Source organism: Schistocerca nitens, chromosome 2 (assembly GCF_023898315.1).
Source record: "Schistocerca nitens isolate TAMUIC-IGC-003100 chromosome 2, iqSchNite1.1, whole genome shotgun sequence".
NCBI classification, from domain to species: Eukaryota; Metazoa; Arthropoda; class Insecta; order Orthoptera; family Acrididae; genus Schistocerca; species Schistocerca nitens.
In genome coordinates this window covers 108,644,947-108,665,038 of record NC_064615.1, presented here as the reverse complement: position 1 = coordinate 108,665,038, position 20,092 = coordinate 108,644,947, and the positions used below count along the sequence as shown (strand labels likewise).

The window sequence follows — 20,092 nt, the reverse complement described above, 5'->3', positions numbered from 1 at the left end:
AGTCGGATGGCCGGACGCGGGTTTGAACCGTCGTTTTCTCCCGAATGCGACTCCAGTGTGCTAACCAGGGACTGTGTGCTAACCACTTCGCCACCTCGCTCCGTGTTCTATCTGTCACATAGTGTATTGGGAGTCAAACACTACACCCAGATTTTTTTTGACTGAAACTGGTTTCCTAAAAAAATCATGCAACAGAGGCTTAAATACAATGTAGGTCTAAGAGTGCCCAGTGTGTACAGTATCCTCTGTATATGCGACAGCATCTATTTAGGCCAAACTAGACTAACACGACAAAAGTCATGGGATAGCTGCTAATACCGTGTCGGACCAAATTTTGTCTGGGGTAGTGCAGCATCTCATCGTAGCATGGACTCAACGCATCATTGGAAGTCCCCTGCAGAACTATTTAGTCACGCTGACTCCATAGCCATCCATAATTTCTGAAGTGTTGCCTATGCAGGTTTTGTGCACGAATGGCTCAAATGGCTCTAAGCGTTATAGGACTTGACATATGACGTCATCAGTCCCGTAGACTTAGAACTACTTAAAGCTAACTTAAGGACATCACACACATCCATGCCCGAGGCAGGATTCGAACCTGCGACCGTAGCAGGTGCGCGGCTCCGAACTGAAGCGCCTAGAGCCGCTCGGCCACAGCGGCCGGTGTGCCCGAATGAACTCTCTATTACGTCCCATAAATATTCGGTGGGATTCATGTCGGGCAATATGTATGGCCAACTCATTCGTTCGAATTTTTCCGAATGTCCATCAAATCAATCGAGAATAACTGTGACACTGTGACATGGCGTATCATTGTTTGGGAACATGAAGTCAGTGAATGGCTGAGAGTGGTGTCTACGTAGCCGATTATATCCATTTCCAGTCTATGATCGGTTCAGTTGGAGCAGAGGATCCAGTACATTCCTTGCATTCCTTGTAAACACAGCCCACACCATCATGGAGTCACCACCACCTTGCGCAGTGCCTTGTTGACAACTTGGTCCATGGCTTCGTGCGGTCTGCGTCACAGTCGAACCATACTATGAGCTCGTGCCAACTGAAATCTGGACTCAACTGACCAGGCCACGGTTTTCCAGTAGACTAGTGTCCAACCGATATCCTTACGAGCCCAGGGCAGGCTCTGCTTGTGCTGTCGTGAGAGGTAATGCCTGAAATGTGGCATTCTCAGCACCCTCTTGATACATTGGATGTGGGAATATTGAATTCCCCAAGATTTTCGAGATGGAGTGATCCATGCTCGTAGGTCCAACTACCAGTCTTCGTTCAAAGTCTGTTAATTCCCGTCATGCGGCCATAATCAAGTCGGAAACATTTTCACATGAATCACCTGAATACATCTACATCTACATCTACATCCATACCCCGTAAGCCACCTGACGGTGTGTGGCGAAGGGTACCTTGAGTACGTCTATCGGTTCTCTCTTCTATACCTGTCTCGTCTTGTTCGTGGAAAGAAAGATTGTCGGTATGCCTCTGTGTGGGCTCTAATCTCTCTGATTTTATCCTCATGATCTCTTGGCGAGATGTACGTAGGAGGGAGCAATGTACTGCTTGACTCCTCGGTGAAGGTATGTTCTCGAAACTTCAACAAAAGCCCGTACCGAGCTACTGAGCGTCTCTCCTGCAGAGTCTTCCACTGGAGTTTATCTATCATCTCCGTAACGCTTTCGCGATTACTAAATGATCCTGTAACGAAGCGCGCTGCTCTCCGTTGGATCTTCTCTATCTCTTCTATCAACCCTATCTGGTACGAATCCCACACCGGTGAGCAGTATTCGAGTAGTGGGTGAACATGTGTACTGTAACCTACTTCCTTTGTTTTCGGACTGCACTTCCTTAGGATTCTTCCAATGAATCTGTGTCTGGCATCTGCTTTACCGACGATTAATTTTATATGGTCATTCCATTTTAAATCACTCCTAATGCCTACTCCCAGATAATTTATGGAATTAACTGCTTCCAGTTACTGATCTGCTATATTGTAGCTAAATTATAAAGGATCTTTCTTTCTATGTACTCGCAGCACATTACACTTGTCTACATTGAAATTCAATTGCCATTCCCTGCACCATGCGTCAATTCGTTGCAGATCCTCCTGCATTTCAGTACAATTTTCCAATGTTACAACCTCTCGATTTACTACAGCATTGGTCTGATAGTCCGTATGCTCTTACTTTATTTATTAAACGATTGTGGGGAACTGTATCAAACGCCTTGCGGAAGTCAAGAGACACGGCATCTACCTGGGAACCCGTGTCTATGGCCCTCTGAGTCTCGTGGACAAATAGCGCGAGCTGGGTTTCACACGACCGTCTTTTTCGAAACCCATGCTGATTAACTAAAGAGTAGATTTCTAGTCTCCAGAAAAGTCATTATACTCGAACATAATACGTGTTCCAAAATTCTACAATACAAACGACTGTTCCGCCAATGCACAGCCCTTTTATACCTCGTGTACGCGGTGCTTACCGCCATCTGTATATTTGCATGTCGATATCCCATGACTTTTGTCACGTCGGTGTATTTGCACCGTTGCTGAACGTTGCGCAGAGGGCATTAAATAAATGGAGTTTGAAACTTCGACAGTGACTGAACAGTGCCTGGAGAACGGAGGTGAAAATACAATTTGAGAAGACTAGTGTCTTGGCTTATACATCGTCACATTAGCATTCCGTTGCAAAGGAGGCACTGGCTTTGTAGTAAACGGCAAAAATTTTAACCAAGACCAGAGGTACGTATAAATGGGCGCGCAGTTTGTTTATCGAATGGAAGCGAAGAGACATCTTTGGCGTTTACAGGGGAGCAGGATCGACGCTTTCAGATGTAACACCTGGCCTTCATGCTATTTAACGTAATTCTATCCGGCATCTAGTCGGTACTGCTTGGAGTTGCCTCACTCCACTTTCTGTTTAGTTGCCCAACTCGCCCCTCTCTGGAAGTTCCCAGGCGCTTCTAACGTGCCTATATACAGGGCGATTATAATTAAAGTCAACCTTTCAAAACGGTGTAGGAATAACTCCACTGGTCAGAATGACGTCAAATTTCAACGGAATATTATCGGAGAAGGGGGAAATTGTGTGGCAGAAAAAAAATAGTCTGAAAATTGATCAATAGATGGCGCTGTACGTGTTAGAATACGTAAATGAAAACACTTGTCATGCGCACGACCCACTGAAGTTGGTATAAACACGCCGGGTACAAGGCTTGACCTCCTTCCGCGTCTGCGACGTACGTCATGACTGTCTCAATGCAGGATCGCACCCTGCTTGTAAAGCTGTATTACAAGATTGATGACTGTGCGCACTTCACTCTGCAGAAGTTCCGGACACTGAAGGGTTTGAAAAAAGGTTTTTGTCCGATGACTAAATTCGAAGATACGTGTTCTTTTGATGTGCAACCTGGTAGAGGGAGGAAACGAAATGATTCGACGTCAGTGGAAGCAGTGGCCACAATAATGCTGGTGGAGACGAGTGGTGGTGTGCAAACGTGTAGTCCACGGAGAATTCCCGATCATTGGACATACCCGTGAGCTCGGTGCTTAAAATCCTACGGAACATCCTCCTTTGCTATCCATTCTAAATTACCCATGTGCACGAGCTGTTTCCTGTTGACCTGGCAGCAAGAGAGACCTTGCTTTAGGATTTCTTGCTCGCATGGAAGTGGACAATGATTGGCCATGGAAGATTTACTGGAAAGACGAAGCCCACTTCCACCTGACAGGATATGTCAATACACAGAATTGTCGAATATGGGAAACGGAAAATCCACAAGCAAACCAGCCAGTACCACTTCATCCTAAAAGGGTCACTGTGTGCTGCAGGTTTGCGGCATCATTTATCATAGTGCCATATTTTTTCGAAGAGACAGGTGCTTCCGGCCCTGGTAAGCGCTATGAGTGTCTTTTGCGCAACCGTGTCATTCCAGCTCTACAACAGCGTGGATGTGTGGATGGGATAATTTTTGTGCAAGATGGCGCACCTCCGCATATTGCAAATCCAGTTAAGCAGCTGCTGAAGCGCCATTTCGGAAATGCTAGAATTGTCAGCCGCCATTTCCTTACAGCCCGGCCGTCCCGATTATGTGACCTCAATCCGTGTGACTTCTGGCTGTGGGCTATCTGAAAGATGTTGTGTTCAGTATTTCGATTGAAAACCTAGTTGCATTGAAGGCAGGCATATCGCAACACATTCCGAAGGTGATACCGGAAATACTTCGATCAGCTGTGAAACATGCTGTTTCTCGTTTTCAACTCGTTGCAGAAAACGGTGGACATCATATTGACCATATTTTGGGCCAGTGACATTGAAATTAATAATCAATTTTGATTGATGGTTTTTATGCGGTGTTTGGCCTCAGGACAGTTAAAAACCGATGTGATTGGTGGTTTTTATGCGGTTTTTGGCCTCAGGACAATTAAAAACTGATGTGAGTGATGCGTTTTATGTGGTGTTTGGCCTCAGGTCACTTAAAAACCAATTTTTCCCATCCGATGTTATATGACCTTGCCGTGGCGGACGGGCTTACGTAATTAACACTATCACACCTGTACACCCATACAAACTGAGTAGTACAGTTAGTTTAACGTCAAACGTACACCTTAGGCATTGTTGTATAATTCACTTGTCATTTGTAGTAGACCACTATTAAATTATGATGCTTACAGCTCTATCTGTTGTTACATTTTGTAACTATTTTCTTTCTTCTACCATAAGTTTTCTCCCCTTCTCAGATAATATTCCGTTGTAATTTGACATCATTCTGACCAGTGATGTTATTTCTACAGCGATTTGAAAATTTAACTCCTGACGGCGATAGCATAGGCAGCAGTCGAAAGAACGAGTATATTATTCAAAGCTTGAAAACTGAGAACAATTTACTTGCATGACAAAACTTGTAACAAGTTTATTTTATTTTCTCAGAAAAGTTGCTGAATTAAGCTACTTGAGTAGTATTTTTTGTTTGTAGAACCTTTGCTTTTAAATACTCAATATGCATGTTACAAGGATCCTTTGCATCGTTCGTGATGGGATGATTTATGATGTGCAATTTTTCTAATTTTTCCACAGGGATAAATGGGTGTACTGCAGGCAGACTGGACGGGTGGTTCTGCTGAAAGTACTGCAAAAAGTAGAGCTGCCTCTCATCACAATTGAAAGGTGCATGGAGCTCTACCACGGAGAGCCCGGCTTGATGTCAGCGGACGCCAACTTGTGCACACTCTCCAGCGAAGTGAAGGACGCCTGCAACGGGGACTCCGGGGGACCGCTCGTCTGCATGGACTACTTGGTAGGAGTTGGGCCTCTGCAGTACACTGTGTAGCTCTCGTTCAGAAAAGGGTCTAGGAAACATAAAAGCATCTGTACACACAGCTACAATTTGCAGCAAGGCATCAGCATCTAGACATTTTCTGTGAAAATGAGAAAAGGCTGTATCTTGTACAGATGCTTTTTAATTCCAAGTGTATATTCTGTGATTCTATTCTGTTCGGTCTTTCTCAAGGAAGCTCATGGGGCCTGAAAAAACGCCTGCGTCCTACATATCTGAGACGTTAGACTTTTTGATTATATTTCACAGTGTCGTGCACAAAAACCCCAGCTACGTTCCAGAGGACGTCTGAGATTTTTTCTCTTGCTCTGTCTCACCTACTGTCCTATCAGCTAATAAGGCCCTCATATCTCTATTCGAACTTGAGTTGAAAATTAGGTGGATATACTCGTCACATATGTTGTGATTGTAGTAAGTGAATGCCATTATTAACTCGGACCAAACATCCATGGTAACATAAACCCGCTGTAGTTCATTTAACTTACTCAGTGCAAGTTGTGATTACTAAACATTTGTCTGACAGGGAATCTCTGTGACAGAAATGTGTCAATACAATATGAAAAGGTTCAAATGGCTCTGAGCACTATGGGACTTAACATCTGTGGTCATCAGTCCCCTAGAACTTAGAACTACTTAAACCTAACTAAACTAAGGACATCACACACATCCATGCCCGAGGCAGGATTCGAACCTGCGACCGTAACAGTCCCGCGGTTCCGGACTGAGCGCCTAGAACCGCTAGACCACCGCGGCCGGCTATGAAAAGGAAATAAAATTTGTTTAGAGTATAATACACTACTGGCCATTAAAATTGCTACACCACGAAGATGACGTGCTACAGACGCGAAATTTAACCGACAGGAAGAAAATGCTGTGATATGCAAATGATTAACTTTTCAGAGCATTCACACAAGGTTGGCGCCGGTGACAACACCTACAACGTGCTGACATGAGGAAAGTTTCCAACCGATTTCCCATACACAAACAGCAATTGACCGGCGTTGCCTGGTGAAACGTTGTTGTGATGCCTCGTGTAAGGAGGAGAAATGCGTACCATCACGTTTCCGACTTTGATAAAGGTCGGATTGTAGCCTATCGCGATTGCGGCTTATCGTATCGCGACATTGCTGCTCGCGTTGGTCGAGATCCAATGACTGTTAGCAGAATATGGAACCGGTGGGTTCAGGAGGGTAATACGAAACGCCGTGCTGGATCCCAACGGCCTCGTACCACTAGCAGTCGAGATGACAGGCATCTTATCCGCATGGCTGTAGCGGATCGTGCAGCCACGTCTCGATCCCTGAGTCAACAGATGGGGACGTTTGCAAGACAACAACTATTTGCACGAACAGTTCGACGACATTTGCAGCAGCATGGACTATCACCTCGGAGACCATGACTGCTGTTACCCTTGACGCTGCATCACAGACAGGAGCACCTGAGATGGTGTACTCAACGACGAACCTGCGTGCAAGAAAGGCAAAATGTCATTTTTTCGGATTAGGTTCTGTTTAGAGCATGACGATGGTAGCATCCGTGTTTGACGACATCGCGGTGAACGCACATTGGAAGCGTGTATTCGTCATCGCCATACTGGCGTATCACCCGGCGTGATGGTATGGGGTGCCATTGGTTACACGTCTCGGTCACCTCTTGTTCGCATTGACGGCACTTTGAACAGTGGACGTTACATTTCAGATGTGTTACGACCCGTGGCTGTAACGTCCATTCGATCCCTGCGAAACCATACATTTCAGCAGGATAATGCACGACCGCATGTTGCAGGTCCTGTACGAACCTTTCTGGATACAGAAAATGTTAGACTGCTGCCCTGGCCAGCACATCCTCCAGATCTCTCACCAACTGAAATCGTCTGGTCAATGATGGCCGAGCAACTGGCTCGTCACAATACGCCAGTCACTACTCCTGATGAACTGTGGTATCGTGTTGAAGCTGCATGGGCAGCTGTACCTCTAGACGCCATCCAAGCTCTATTTGACTCAATGCCCAGGCGTATCAAGCCAGAGGTGGTTGCTCTGGCTACTGATTTCTCAGGATCTATGCACCCAAATTGCGTGAAAATGTAATAACATGTCAGTTCTAGTATGATATATTTGTCCAATGAATACCCGTTTATCATCTGCATTCGTTCATGGTGTAGCAATTTTAATGGCCAGTAGTGTACAAAATCGTACTTAACTTTGGGAAGAATCTGATGGATGGCACTCTATGTCTCGTAGCTAATGCGATGATATCTAAAATAACTTTACTGTCTCTTAGCAGTCTACACTGAAGTGACAAAAGTCTTGGGATAGTGATGTGTGAATATGCAGGTGGTGTTAGTACTGCGTACACAAGGTATACGAAAGGGCAGTGCATTGGCACAGCTGTCGTTCGTACTCAGGTGGTTCATGGGAAAAGATTTTCTACGTGATTATGGCACATGACGGGAATTAACAGGCTTTGAACGTGGAGTGGTAGTTGGAACTACACACATGGGTCATTCCAACTCGGAAGTCGTTAGGAAATTCAATATCCCGAGATCCAAAGTGTCAAGAGGGTGCTGAAAATAACACATTTCAAGTCATTACGTCTCACCACGGACAACGCAGTAGCTGACGACCTTCACTTATCGAATGAGGATGGCGACGTTTGTGTGCAGTTGTCAGTGCTAACAGACGAGCAACACAATGCGAAATAAGCACGGAAATGAATGTGGATCGTACGACGAACGTGTCCGTTAGGATAGCGCGTCGAAATTTGGTGTTAATGAGCTGTGACATTAGACGACCAGGGCGAGTGCCTCTGCTAACATCACGACATCGCCGGCAGTACCGCCGTGTGCCGCAAGTCTCTAGAGGAACGGAAGGTTCCAAATGATTGGAAAAGAGCACAGGTAGTCCCAGTCTTCAAGAAGGGTCGTCGAGCAGATGCGCAAAACTATAGGCCTAAATCTCTAACATCGATCTGTTGTACAATGTTATAACATGTTTTTTGCTCGCGTATCATGTCGTTTTTGGAAACCCAGAATCTGCTCTGTAGGAATCAACATGGATTCCGGAAACAGCGATCGTGTGAGACCCAACTCGCTTTATTTGTTCATGAGACCCAGAAAATATTACATACAGGCTCCCAGGTAGATGCTATTTTCCTTGACTTCCGGAAGGCGTTCGATACAGTTCCACACTGTCGCCTGATAAACAAAGTAAGAGAGTTTTTAGAAAACAGAATACAGCATGTTGTTCTCAATGGAGAGACGTCTACAGACGTTAAAGTAACCTCTGGCGTGCCACAGGGGAGTGTTATGGGACCATTGCTTTTCACAATATATATAAATGACCTAGTAGATAGTGTCGGAAGTTCCATGCGGCTTTTCGCGGATGATGCTGTAGTGTACAGAGAAGTTGCAGCATTAGAAAATTGTAGCGAAATGTAAGAAGATCTGCAGCGGATAGGCACTTGGTGCAGGGAGTGGCAACTGACCCTTAACATAGACAAATGTAATGTATTGCGAATACATAGAAAGAAGGATTCTTTATTATATGATTATATGATAGCGGAACAAACACTGGTAGCAGTTACTTCCGTAAAATATCTGGGAGTATGCGTGCGGAACGATTTGAAGTGGAACGATCATATAAAATTAATTGTTTGTAAGGGGGGTACCAGGTTGAGATTCATTGGGAGAGTCCTTAGAAAATGTAGTCTATCAACAAAGGAGGTGGCTTACAAAACACTCGTTCGACCTATACTTGAGTATTGCTCATCAGTGTGGGATCCGTACCACATCGGGTTGACGGAGGAGATAGAGAAGATCCAAAGAAGAGCGGCGCGTTTCGTCACAGGGTTACTTGGTAACCGTGATAGCGTTGCGGAGATGTTTAGCAATCTCAAGTGGCAGGCTCAGCAAGAGAGGCGCTCTGCATCGCGGTGTAGCTTGCTCGCCAGGTTTCGAGAGGGTGCGTTTCTGGATGAGGTATCGAATATATTGCTTCCCCCTACTTATACCTCCCGAGGAGATCACGAATGTAAAATTAGAGAGATTCGAGCGCGCACGGGGGCTTTCAGACAGTCGTTATTCCCGCAAACCATACGCGGCTGGAACAGAAAAGGGAGGTAATGACAGTGGCACGTAAAGTGCCCTCCGCCACACACCGTTGGGTGGCTTGCAGAGTGTAAATGTAGATGTAGATGTAGATGCAGTACCTCTCCTGGGCTCGTGACCATTTCAGTTAGACCCTAGACAACCAGAATACCGTGGTCTTCTCAGATGGGTGCCGAATTCAGTTGCTAAGATCCGATGGTAGGCTCCGAGTGAGTCGCAAAGCTCACGAATCCAGGGATCCAAGTTGTCAACAAGGCACTGTTCAACGTGTTGGTGTTGGAGACCATTTGCAGCCATTAATGGACTTCATGTTCCCAAACAACGATGGAATTTTTATGGATGATAATGCATCATGTTACTGGGTTACAATTCTTCGCGACTGGTCTGAATAACATTCTGGACAATTCGAGCAAATGGTTTTTCCACCCAGATGGCCTGGCACGAATCCCGTTGAATATTTATGAGACATAATGAAGAGATCATTTCATGCACAAAATTCTGCACCGGCAATACTGTTGCAGTTAAGGACGGCTATAGAGTCAGCATGCCAACGGCTTTGCCGCAGTAGTAACACCGGTTCCCGTCAGATCACCGAAGTTAAACGCTGTCAGGCTGGGCCAGCACTTGGATGGGTGACCATCCGGTCTTCCGAGAGCTGTTGGCAAGCAGGGTGCACTCAGCCCTTGTGAGGCAAACTGAGGAGCTATTTGATTGAGAAGTAGCGGCTCCGGTGTTGTAAACTGCCACATACGGCCGGGAGAGCGGCGTGCTGGGCGCATGCATATCCGCATCCAATGACGCCTGTGGGCCGAGGATGACACGGTGGCCGGTCGGGACCGTTTGACCTTCGTGGCCTGCTCAGACGGAATTGGGCTGTTGTTTGTTAGAGTCAGCATGGCTGCATCCTGCAGGAGACTTCTAACTATGTGTTGAGTCCATGCTACTACGAGATGCTGCACTGCACCGGCTAAATGTGGCCCGGCACGATAATAGGAGGTACCCCATCACCTCAGTGTACGTTCTGATACAAACAATCGCCTCTTTTGTCTAAACTGTTTTTCTGACTGTTTCAGTCGCGTAGCAGGCATTCCGTGTGTTTTCCACGTTTGGCCCTGCTGTTTGCTTGGTCGTGACGACAGTTTTGTAATGAATAAACCAGTATCTTTTCACTGTTTTGCTCCAGCACGTACTGTACATGCGTTTGTTTATAAGCCCGAATCAATGGGAGACAGTCTTCTCCACTTTGGTTGATTAGCGTAATCAGATTCTTCCTTAATATATTGTCTGGCAAGTGTACCATAGTCATATCATTAGTGAGTCTGCAAAGGTTTGTAGCTCTGATATCACTTCCTGAATCACTGGAAAACTCGGATGTTGCTAGCGGCAACAGGAACTTACGAATCCAATTAATTCGTAAGCACTTCTCTCTTATTCTGTCGTTAAGTCAGAACAACGGACAGTCACTAGTTGAGACATATGTGACAACTTACGTAGCCTGCGTATGCTAATAAAATGGTTTTTGTTCCACATAACCTGATATCCGTGGTATATCACAGTGTTGCTCTAGTCGCTTTATGCAGTTGTTCCAGGACTCCAGTTTTCGATCGAATGCCAGAAAGGGCGGCGGCAGCATCTTTAACTAGAGTAGTTGTTGTTGTTGGTCATCGTCCTTTTGTTCTTCAAGTTGGTCCAAGCGCACCACCAAAAGCTTCTGGGTTGCTGGCTGTTGTGGTACTAAGGCTAGCACTAGGTGACAGACGAGTTCCGATTGGTTATGCCTGAAAAATATGGTCACAACAGTTTACAAAATTCACAAAAATCTTCCGGCAGATGAAAAGAATTAGCAATAGCAGTATGTAATAACGATAGAATAAGGCCAAGCACGGTTGCTACAAAATAAAACTAGTGAATGCAGCAATCTACTTCAAGGAAAAATACAATTTGCACAACATAGTAATTCCTTCCGTTTTTCGCCAGAGTCATTTCTTGTTACTAGGCGCCTAATGTTGGCGAGGATGATATGGGTTTGCACTGGTCACCACTTTTCCTTTTCTTCTCGTCGCGAGCAGCCCTGCTGGTCGCTTTTCCGATCGGTTTGTTAGGTGAGCGCACCGAGTGGTAGGGTTACCGCAACCAAGCCTCCGTGTAATTCTGTAAGATGTTCGGTAGCGAGTCGGTGCGGCTCCTCGTTCCAGCCGATCGAAGACAAGTGACCACAGCTCCTAACGTGCTCACCCGACGACTGCGCGCTCAGCACTGCACACCGCAGCACACACAGCGCCCCACACCAAAGAAGGCAGCGGACACAACTACCAGAAATGCTCTTCCAATCATAATCTGAGACTGCAGGCGCATTGAGAGCCTTCACAATTTCGTCAGTGTGCCTTGAGACGCACGATATCTCATGCCAGCTTATTTGTGAGCTCCTACCACCTTTTGATAAGAACCATGTCCCAAAAAGTTGAGAGTTGTCATAGCCAAGAAGAAAAAAAAACCATTTAACTGATGACTGATAAGAATTGTTCAACTGATTTAGTCGTTTCTGTACTTACTGAAAAAATGTAATTTCTGATTTAGTCGTTTCAGAACTTGCTAAACAAATGTACCTTTAGTTGCAAAGGTACGGCTGTAGCTCTTCGATCGACTCTCATGTTCAGCTGAAGTTCCTCAACCAGTTCCTCCCTGCTCGGACCATACCTCGCCACAAAGCTGCTCTCAGGAATTTCAAAGGGCTTCGCTTCATCCCGCAGATTATATTGCCATATCGTATGGCACCGCATTTCCTCGAGCTGCCTTGGTCGCCCTTGCCTCCTACTTAAGAGTACCGTGAGCACCGTATACTCTTCCCCGATTCTCGACTGAAATGTTGCAAAATAAAATTTATGAACTCACATTCCACTTGGAGGCATCCCAATGATTCTTTAGTAAAACATAATCAATGAATTCAAAACTAATAACCACTCAATATTTCTAAAATTATATATTATCTCCACATTCAAAGCACAATAAACTGCATGAACAGCCTTACCAGAACCTCACGACCTCTTGGTACAGCAGACAAATAATAAGCAGGTGGACCGGTAGTTAACAGGCCTCAGTAGCATACAGAATAGTAACATTGGTTACCACACCGAAAATGACATCACTACCGAGTCTTATCTACCGAACCGAACGGTATGGACGATACGGAATAAGGCTCAGTAGCGTACAGAATGGCAGTATTGGCTACCACACGGAAAATGACGTCACTACCGAGGCTAACGTATCAAACCGAACGGTATGGACGGTACGTAATAGGACTATTGTTAAAGTACAAGATTTAAATGCAAGCTAACTTCTTAATGTTTTCTTAGCAGAGGAAGTATTTCTTTGTAGATACGAAACTAACAATTTTTAGCTGTAAAAGTTGTTGTGTTTGCTTTCTGTGATATTTATTATGGTGCAGAATAATGTTTTAAGTTACTGGAAAGAAAATACTTCGGCGCCAACGGAGCCACTATACAATAGGCCTCTGTATCTTACTCGACACTTTCCCTCTCTTCCCAGAAAACGAAAGCCTTATGTTCGGTCAGTTGAGCGTTGGCATTCAATGTGCACTATATAACTGTTAATATTTTTGCTGATTCTAGCGATATCTAATTTCTGTGTTGACCATGTGTAACCTAACGGAATATTGTTACCTTTATGCAACTATTTTTCTCTTCGATTACTCTCCAAAGAGGATAGAAGAGCTCCATTTGTAATAATTTCGGCGCACAACAAAGGATATTACACTGAATAAACACTTCAGCTGCCTACTTTGTACTTTTATCCTCACCTCAGTAGAGAAAGGATTGTACACTGGTGTAATCTTATTGTATGACAGTCCCTCTGAGAAAGGTACTGATTTTACGAAGATTTGTGGTCGCCAGCACTACAGGATTAATTTTACTTAATTCTTTCAGAAGTTATTTAACTATCACCTGAATCAATTTACGTTCTTACAGTTTTCAATGTTCTGTTTGGAATGAAGATAGATGAAAGCGGTGAGATTTTGAGGTAGCTCATTGCAATTACGTATTAATGAAAACTGAATAACTGAAGATTAAACGATAATAATATCAAAAACTGAAGCATTAAGTGAATTAGCAAGGTTACCAGGTAATTTTATGTCCACACAAATAAATTTAAAGCTGTGTTTCCAGCTTTATGTACTTACAACAATCATGCTTTGTCGTGATTCTGAAAATAATTGTACTATCTTTTCACAGTTTAGATTTACTCAAAATTATTTAAACAAATAAAGAGAATGGATTCACGGTAGCTTAGGATAACAACTTCGACAGATAATTTTAACTATCGGTATCTGTTCAATAAGCAAATGTGACGCCAGGCTATCCTGTCTTCAACGGTCTTTTCGTTTCGTTCTGTCCTTTCCACACCTCTTCGTGCTAAGGTCATCCACACAACCGGGAGTTTCAAACCCAAAGTGAATTTCTTATTTTCTTATTAACTTCGTTAAAAACAATATACATATTCAAATAAACTACGAATATTACAGTCGTCGTAATTATAGAAAACATTCATTATTAATCTTTTGTTTCCTTTTAATAATATCTGTTACTTCAGCTACTTTAAATATATTGTCAAAGACATTTAACATCGTTAGAAAACATCGCTACATTCAACATTACTTGAAAACAATGTACTTTTATGAAACTATTCTTGTAGTTACAGTCTAGTCGAAAAATCAGAATAAACTTTTTGCTCTGATTTAAGATGTTACGTTACACAGTCTATAATTGTCACTGTAGGTGATAGCAAGCTGGCACCTTTAGGGAACCGTAGCAGGGACAACTTTTCTGCTCATGTAGATGTTCGGGCTGAATAAATATAAGCACTGAGTTACTGCATTCACTGCAACAGAGAGCTCAATAATCCTTTCCGTCCAGGTCAGTCACACAACCACCTTTGAATGACCTCCGTTACTATGTCGGAAAATTGAATAACTTCTTACAAGAAGCGCAGCTGGAATAATGTGTACAGTAGGAAAGATGGTAGGAAGGTTTACGTTTTATGATCGTGCCCTTTGTCACTACTTGAAGCTCCAGTGTACGCTGCCCCTTCGTGTCGTTTGTAGAGTCATGTGAAGTTCACACCTGACTTTCGAGAAATATACATTTTTTCAGCGGTCTTGGCAGATGTGCTATAGTTCTAGAGTTCTCCGTACAAAATTTAAAGAGTACTTGGAAAAATTTTAATCTTGTAAAAAATTAATATCCAATAGAGTTGTGATGACAGTTCCAACCACAGTTCTGGACAACGCCCCAACGGTCTCATCGGAAATCCTAATTCATTTCTTGTGAAGGTAATCGTTTATAATTGCAGTAATGTGCGACACACTTCACTAACATACATCTTTTCGTTCGGAGGTTGAGCTCGCTGCCCTAGTTGTGATCGGTGCATGTGGATACAAGTCGGCACACATAGTGACGAATATCGCTACGCATCCGACTGCTCACAACCCCATCAATCTAACGGTAGATGCGATTTTTTCATCTGGTTATTGCGTTGTATCACAACAACTTTAATTTAATTTGATATTCTTTGCTACAATTAAGTACCGGATTTGAAGATATCTGTCTCTATAATGTTCTTTCAGTAACTCCTGCTACTTCATTGTTCGATACATACTGGGATTTCCCAACATTTAGCAAGACATACGCTATTTTCTTCACAGATGAGTTCAGACGCTTCATACAAATCTACCATTTTTTGTACCTCCATACGTTCAGGGCGCAGCATAGCTGGACCCTGAGATAAATCATGAGTGCTAAAGCGGCGATCTTAAGTGTAGCTGTATGGATTAATAGATCTAGAACAGACGTTGCTCAAGCAGTCAAAACATCGCCTCGCAAGCTGAGTATAGCAGTCATCAGCCGCTAAAACACGCTCCAAACTGACACACGCAGCTAATTTTATTAATTTACGTCAGCTCAAAAGACATTTAGTTATTGGAGTGCCAATATCAGTAGTTTGAATTCATCTTCTCGACGAAAGGGTGAATGCTGTCGTGGACCCCGCTTATGGTGCTACAGATGCTGGAGCGTGTCGTTTGGTGAAGATAACTCTGGGCCAGGATTTCTGAATGCGAAGATTGAGAGTGAGTGAGTGAGTGAATGAGTGACAGAAAGAGAGAGAGAGAGAGAGAGAGAGAAGTGGCGCAATGAGACCTCAGAACTTGGAGTTGTCTCTTGTTTCACTTCCAATTGATGCCTAGTAGTCTAAAATGAATGATGTTTGTAGACTTAATTAACACTTTTTAACGATTTAATTAATGTGTTTAAACAACATCTGTTAGAACTCAGGAATCTTACATACATTAGTTTGATCGATTTATCCGTGACATTGTTTTGTCTTCAACAAATGTCATGGATGAAAAGCCTAGTATTCATCTGTATGTCGTCTCAAAGACACACAGGCTTATATAACGGCGTTCGAATGTTCTTAGCTCTAGGAAATGGTCATCGCGTAATAAATTCCAGAAATTAATTAAGGGAGAATCATTTCAATATGAAAAAAGCTTCTCAGATTTCATTTTCAACAATGAAATTGTTTTTAAAATAATCAGCTGCATTTCTGTGTCACTAGGAGTATACGTTATATTTCGTTGACGAACTAAAAACGGGCATCAGACTTATGAAAACGACTTTCATATAGCCCTTGCACTGTTTACGTTATCCAGTATATTTGGTCGAATTCTGTTATCTGCCTCACATTCCCTCTGTTCTTTGAGTTACGGATATATATTCAAATAATCATTTTATAACTGAGAAATGATCAGTTTGGAAGTAATTTTAAATGGACGGGCGCTTTTGCCTTCTAGTTTCAAATTTAGGCTTTGAGATGGCAACTAACTTCAACTAAAAAAGCCAAATCTAATTCCTTGTTGCCATATCACAGGGTTTATTTGGCAGATAGAGTATTTTCCTGTCCTAAAAAATGAGAAACAGCGTTTTTCAAGTATCAAAATGTATTGAGAAGCTGTCTTTTAGAAATACTGCGTCTTACCATGTAGGAGAAGTTCACTATACTCCAAATCGACAATTCACAGCACCTTCAAAACTGTCATATTGTTACTCCGTAGCTCTGGGAATATTGACACATTTCAGAAGCAGTGGCATAACATACTGCATTTTTAAGGTTTTAAGATTTTTCCACGCAATGTCACTTTGTGTATAATGCAGTAATGTTTTAGTACAGGATGATTAAAATGTTTTCTAACAAAGTTGCAGTGCCATTGACTCTAGCAAGCATTGACGGCTCTCCACCAATACCCACATAAATCACCTTACTCTGTGACACACTTTTAAATTTTTGTGGACATAATTTTACTTTATCAACTATTTCTGATCCTATTGTTGTAGCATGCAGTGTCTCCAGACTGATAAGGTCTTCGAGGACATTAAAATGAACATCAGTTCCAGTTACAAAAATTATATCTCTCGATTTGAGGCGTCTCGTCACGGCCCGCACGGCTCCCCCCGTCGGAGGTTGTAACCTCCCCCTCACTTATCGACCTTAATGACAGTGAAAAATCACAGTAAGACTCAGTTTTTACGGTTTCTAACACACAATTCAACAAAACCTAACGTTTTAATCTCACAGAACGGGCATATGATTAGTGAAGCTGAACAGTTCAAATTTCTAGGTGTTCAGATAGATAGTAAGCTGTCGTGGAAAGCCCACGTTCAGGATCATGTTCAAAGATTCGAATGGTATCAAAAGTGAGTCATACTTCGACAAGTAAATTAGTCTATTTTGCTTATTTTCATTCACTTATGTCATATGGTATTATGTTTTGGGGTAACTCTTCCCATTCTAGAAGGATATTTTTGGCTCAGAAATGGGCGGTTCAGGCAATAAGTGGTGTGAGTTCACGAACCTCTTGTCGACCTCTGTTCACGAGTCTGGGTATTTTGACATTGGTCTCTGAATATGTATGTTTCTTATTGTCGTTTCTTGTTACCAATATTAGTTTATTCCCAAGAATAAGCTGCTTTTGCTCGGTTAATAATCGGCAGAAATCAAACCTCCATTTGGATCGGACTTCCTTAACTCTTGTGCAAAAAGGTGTGCAGTATACTGGTGCATCCATTTTCAATAAGCTGCCACTCGAATTAAAAAATCTTAGCAGTAATCCACGCGCTTTCAAATCGAAACTGATGAGTTCTATTCTGTCGAGGAGTTCCTTGAAAAATGAAGCTGATTCTTATTGTTTTGCTGATAACGTTTACTTAAAACTTATGGACAGACTTTTTTTCAAGTTCATGAACATTTATTTTTATGTGTTATTACTTTTATGTTGTAAGTTCATGTACTGACACGTTCCATGACCTTGGAGATTTGCTCCTCAATTTGGTCCTGCGGAACTCGACGAGTAAATAAATAAATAAATAAAAACTAATGAGTGAAGTCCAGGCAAAACCTGGCATAATTAATTTCTGGTATTCATTACGCAGTGAACATTTCCTAGAGCTATGAAAATTTGTGTATAATCTATAGGCTTATGTCTCTTTGAGATGATGTACAGATGAATACTAAGCTTTTCATCCATGACATTGGTGGAAGCAAAACAACGTCTCGGGTGAAAGAATCAATGTGCTTAAAATTCTTGAGTTGCAACAGATGTTGTTTAAATGCATTAATTAAATCGTTAAAATGTTAATTAAGTCCACAAACAACATTCATTTTAGGCTATTAAGCATCATCTGGAATTGTGTTTAGTGAACAGAGAAAACAGACATCTCCAAGTTCCGAGTCCTCAGTGCTCCATCTCGCTCATTATCTCTTTCCCTCTCTCTCTCTCTCTTTCTTTCACATACACACTCTCTCCATCTCACTCTTCGCATCCAGAAATCTGGCCCAGAGTTATCTTTCCGGCAGCTGTAGCACCATAAGCGGGGTTCACGACAGCATTCGCCCTCTCATCGAGGAGACGATTTCCGACTACTAATGATTGGTGCCCCAATAAGCATATGTCTTTTGAGCTTACGAAAATTAATTAATGTATTGTGTGAGTCAGTTGTTATACTAACTTCCTCTAACCGAGCAATATCCTACCCCTATCCCTGTTTTCCAACTCTGGCAATGGTACAAAAGGTGCTTGAATTGTATGAGGCGCCTCAACTGCTCTGTGAGAAAAACAGTGTATGTCTCGCTAAATGCTGGGAAATCCCAGTATGTGTCGACCAATGAAGTAACAGGAGTTCGTGAAATCATATCATAGAGACAACTATCTTCAAATCCGGTAGTTAATTGTAGCAGAGAGTATTAAATTAAAGTTGTTGTAATCCAATGCAATAAGGAGACAAAAAAATCGTAAGTACCGTTAGATTTCTGGCGTTGTCAACAGTTGGATACATAGCGACATTCGTCACGATGTGTGCCGACTTGTACCCAAGTGCACCGATCAGAACTATCACAGCGAAGTTCAACCTCCGAATGAAAAACTATATGTCAGTGAAGTGGGTCTCACATAATCGCAATTATAAACGATTACCTTTACAAGAAGTTAATTAGGATTTCCGATAAAACCGTTGGGGTGTTATCCAAAACTGTGATCGGAACTGTCATCACAACTCTAGTGCGATTTCGTATATTTGCTGTAGTGAAGACGTGTTCCTTAGTATTGCAGTTATCTCATAAACTATTAATTGTATAACAAAATCATTAAGGTTTTCCGTAGAGCTCTCGGGAGCTATTCAGAATTTGATCACAAAATTTATTTCCCAATTTGGCTATTAATTTTTTTTTAAGATTAAAGATTTCCCAGATACTATTGTTTCGTTCGTGAAATTCTGCAGAACTATTTAAATTTTGTACAGAGAACTTTAGAACTATGGCATACTTGTGAAGATCTCTGAAAAAATGTATATTTCTCGAAAGTCGGGTGCGAACTTCATGAGACTCTTTTGTAGATATTTATGCTACTAAACTACCAGTTGCACGTTGCCTAAGCTTACAGCGGCAAGAATACGTTGATTTTTAATGCTTTGCGTGATTATAGACGGAAGTACAAATTTAAAATGCTGACATAATCTACGCCTTAGGTATAATCTAATGTTGACTTTTTAACCTGATGAGACGAGAGTTACAGTTAGAAATTTGTATTGATTTTATGGCACCGTTTTTGGCGGCGCGCAAATACCTGGGTAATAGTTGTTCTGTATTTGAGGTTGAGACCGCTTAGCGAATTCCAGTAAACATTACATGCAATTTCAGGCCTTCAAGAAGCTTTTTGTGGCTGACATTCCCTGCAAAGTAATGAATGAAAAAAAGTTTATCGCTTAATTCAGTTTCGCTTTTCATACGATCAAACTTCAGCATCAGGCGTGACATTTCAGTTTATTACATTTTTACTGCTCACTCTATTCCATCAAAGTTTGCAGACAAAAATTACATCGCTTAGGAGGTGGCACCTGGCCACAACACTGGAGTCAGCATGGCTCCACATCCCTGTCAGTGTCTTCCAGAACCTCACTGACTCTCTTCCAGCATGTCTCCCAGCAGTCTGTGCTGCCAAGGAAGGTTATTCGGGCTTTTAACAGGCGGTCATAATAACGTGGCTGGACAGTCTATTCCTGTTAAGTTTTAGACCGT

At 42.6% G+C, this 20,092-nt stretch overlaps 1 protein-coding gene and 1 pseudogene across 1 annotated transcript in view; both read left to right on the top strand.

The window, feature by feature from the left end:
* Positions 1 to 20,092, top strand: part of LOC126234861 (serine protease 27-like) — a 63,875-nt gene that overhangs the window by 33,202 nt on the left and 10,581 nt on the right. Inside the window, exon 4 of the mRNA XM_049943602.1 lies at positions 5,088 to 5,307. Within this exon, the coding sequence (XP_049799559.1) occupies positions 5,088 to 5,307 (220 nt within the window). The remainder of the gene's footprint in view (positions 1 to 5,087; positions 5,308 to 20,092) is intronic.
* LOC126238222 (5S ribosomal RNA) lies at positions 9,998 to 10,115 on the top strand (annotated as a pseudogene).